Source organism: Egretta garzetta, unplaced genomic scaffold, assembly GCF_000687185.1.
Source record: "Egretta garzetta isolate BGI_Z169 unplaced genomic scaffold, ASM68718v1 scaffold42, whole genome shotgun sequence".
In the NCBI taxonomy this organism is placed as follows: Eukaryota; Metazoa; Chordata; class Aves; order Pelecaniformes; family Ardeidae; genus Egretta; species Egretta garzetta.
Window position 1 is genome coordinate 1,015,640 of NW_009258782.1, and position 2,464 is coordinate 1,018,103.

Sequence of the window (2,464 nt, forward strand, 5' to 3'; positions counted from 1 at the left end):
GCATAGAAACATCCACACATTTACCATTCCGTATACTAATAGAGCTACACTGACCTACACCGCTAAAATCTGTGATTGTACCCTAGGTTTGATAGTCTTTCAGCCTCCCCTACCCACCAAAAGATATAACCCCGTCCCTTCCACGTTAGCCAGCCCCCCTCTCTCCTGCCGCACGCGACCCTGGACTGGCACAGTCCCACCCAGCATCGTGGCACCAGAACACACAACTCCAGCAATTTGTTTCAGTTTCTTTGTTGTTCCCACCCCAAAATAATTAGGGAAAGGCCACCAAGATGCATCAGTTCGTTCACAGAGGCGCCCTCAAGGCAGTAGCAAGCACTGGGACATCCCTTTCCACGTGCTCTGCGGACGTTTGTGTTGCTTGTGAAAGCAGAGCTCAGGAACGTTGCCGTCTTTGAGAAGGGCCGGGTTCCCACCAGGAACACTGGCTGAAACCCCAGCGTGGTTTAGCGCCGATGAGTAGTCCAGACATGCAAGTTAAAATGTATAGCTCAGCTTACGATTAATAGTTGTAAATGGAACCGGTTATTAATATGGAGTGCACCTTTCATTAAGAAAAAATTAGTTGATAAAATTCATGAGTCGTGTTTGTACATTAGAATTTTTAACATCTCAAGAAGTATTACAAGAAAAAGCAGCCTCTCTTCCGCTCTTCACAAAGGCTAAACGTCTGTCCGGTTTGGTAATCGGAAAACGGGAACAAATCAAGGGAAAGGCGACTTTAGTGTTTTTTCTTTTTAATGTAGTCTTAAATCATGTTATGCTGAAATTCAATTCATCTAAAAATAATTAGTCACGAGAATTTGTTTTGATTTGCATTATGAATACTTCATTTAAAAGTAAATATTTTAGTGTTAATCTTCCCTTTTAAACTCTCTTTACAGAAACAAAGAGCTAAAACCATAAATAAGAGGGCATTAAAACCATAAAAATGACATTTGCCAATATCTTAATTTTTCAGCCAGACTTGATAAATCTATCAAAACCAGACAGTTAAATAAGAACCACATTATAAAAATTAGCAAAAAAAGGACTATTAGGTAACTCTGCAAACTCAAATATGAAACTGTACTAAACAAAATATGTGCAAAAGTATACAAGAGTAACTGCATATAGCAAGGTTAAGCCTGAATTAGTTTTAAAGCTTGCCCCGGTGAAACTGAATTTCAAAGGTGTCCCACTGTATTTCTTTTTTTCTTTCAACTCACGTTGTAAGTCAAATAAAAACAGAATACACATGATAACTTCCAAACAAAGCTGGTACTGGACAAGCACAGAGCAGGACACTCACTCAGCACGAGTGCAGCATGCCACTCACAGCGAGTTCCTCAGGAGTCCTTAGAGAGTAGTGTACAAATTCAACACTGCATACAACAGCACACGTTATACTTGACAACTTGAGAAGGTTCTTGGGTTTTTTTGTCTTTTTTTTTTGTTTTTGTTTTTGTTTGTGGGTTGTTTTTTGTTTTTTTTTTTCTCCTTTTTCTCCTTTTGAGACAAGCTTGCTTTCTCGGTCAAACCTCCGATACGAAAGCAGTGCGATTTTGCGTTGCAATGTTTAATGCATAAAAACCAGCCACCTGGGCCCTCCAAACCGTTCTCTTCTAAGAGTAAGGACTATGGGTGAACCAACAGTCTAGAACTGTGTATAGTTATGTGCAAAACATTCACTAGCACTCTGACTCTCAGGTCTATCTTATGGGCATAGGAAGTGACAGATGCAGGTAAATAGTAATTTTCAGGATCCAGCACATCATCTGACATCTACAAAATAGCCAACGGAGTTTAAAATGGCAGGTTCTCCCTAGAAAGTGTATTGAAATGATTAACAAAGTAACAAAATGGGCAGAATCTAACTTTGGTGAAAAGTCTGAACATTTCACATAATGCTCAACAAGCCAAAGTAAGGTACCATCTGTAGCAAAGACTAGATTTAGATTAACTGGTAAGTAGAGACAACTCTTCAAAGATCATAACTGTAAACTGCAAATCTACTTCCAAGTCTCTTACACACCGTTCAGTCCACACAGGCCACGTTCGTTTTGCTGTAAAGACTTCAGCCTGGAAACACTATGAAAAGAAAGTTCCTTTAATTGGGTCTTTATAGGAGAAAAGGGTTAGTTGTATTTGTAGACTGGGATGCTGACGGCGGGATTCCTGTACTGTGAAGAGGTTGGGTCATTGATCCTGCAATGCTCACGTTCATCCCCTGGCCCATCCGTGTTATAGATGCCACAGTGCCCATAGCTGGTATCGGTGCCATTCCCACAGGCACTGGGGCCATGGAAGACAGAGGTATTGGCTCCATGCTTATCGGTGGCACAGCACTGAAAGAAGGGCTGGTTCCCATCACAGGACTCGCTCGCATCTGATTTAGAGTGAGTGGCTGAGGCTGATTCACTTGGAAGGGGTTGATGGGAGTTGGTGCTGTAGCAGCGCCTAT

At 41.4% G+C, this 2,464-nt stretch overlaps 1 protein-coding gene across 4 annotated transcripts in view; it reads right to left on the reverse strand.

The window, feature by feature from the left end:
- Window positions 1-277: 277 nt before the first annotated feature.
- Window positions 278-2,464, reverse strand: part of EPN2 (epsin 2) — a 43,707-nt gene continuing 41,520 nt past the window's right edge. For all 4 annotated transcript variants that reach the window (XM_035889139.1, XM_035889136.1, XM_035889138.1 and 1 more), the window contains one exon: window positions 278-2,460. In XM_035889139.1, coding sequence (XP_035745032.1) covers window positions 2,123-2,460 — 338 coding nt within the window. In that variant the 3' untranslated portion in view covers window positions 278-2,122. The remainder of the gene's footprint in view (window positions 2,461-2,464) is intronic.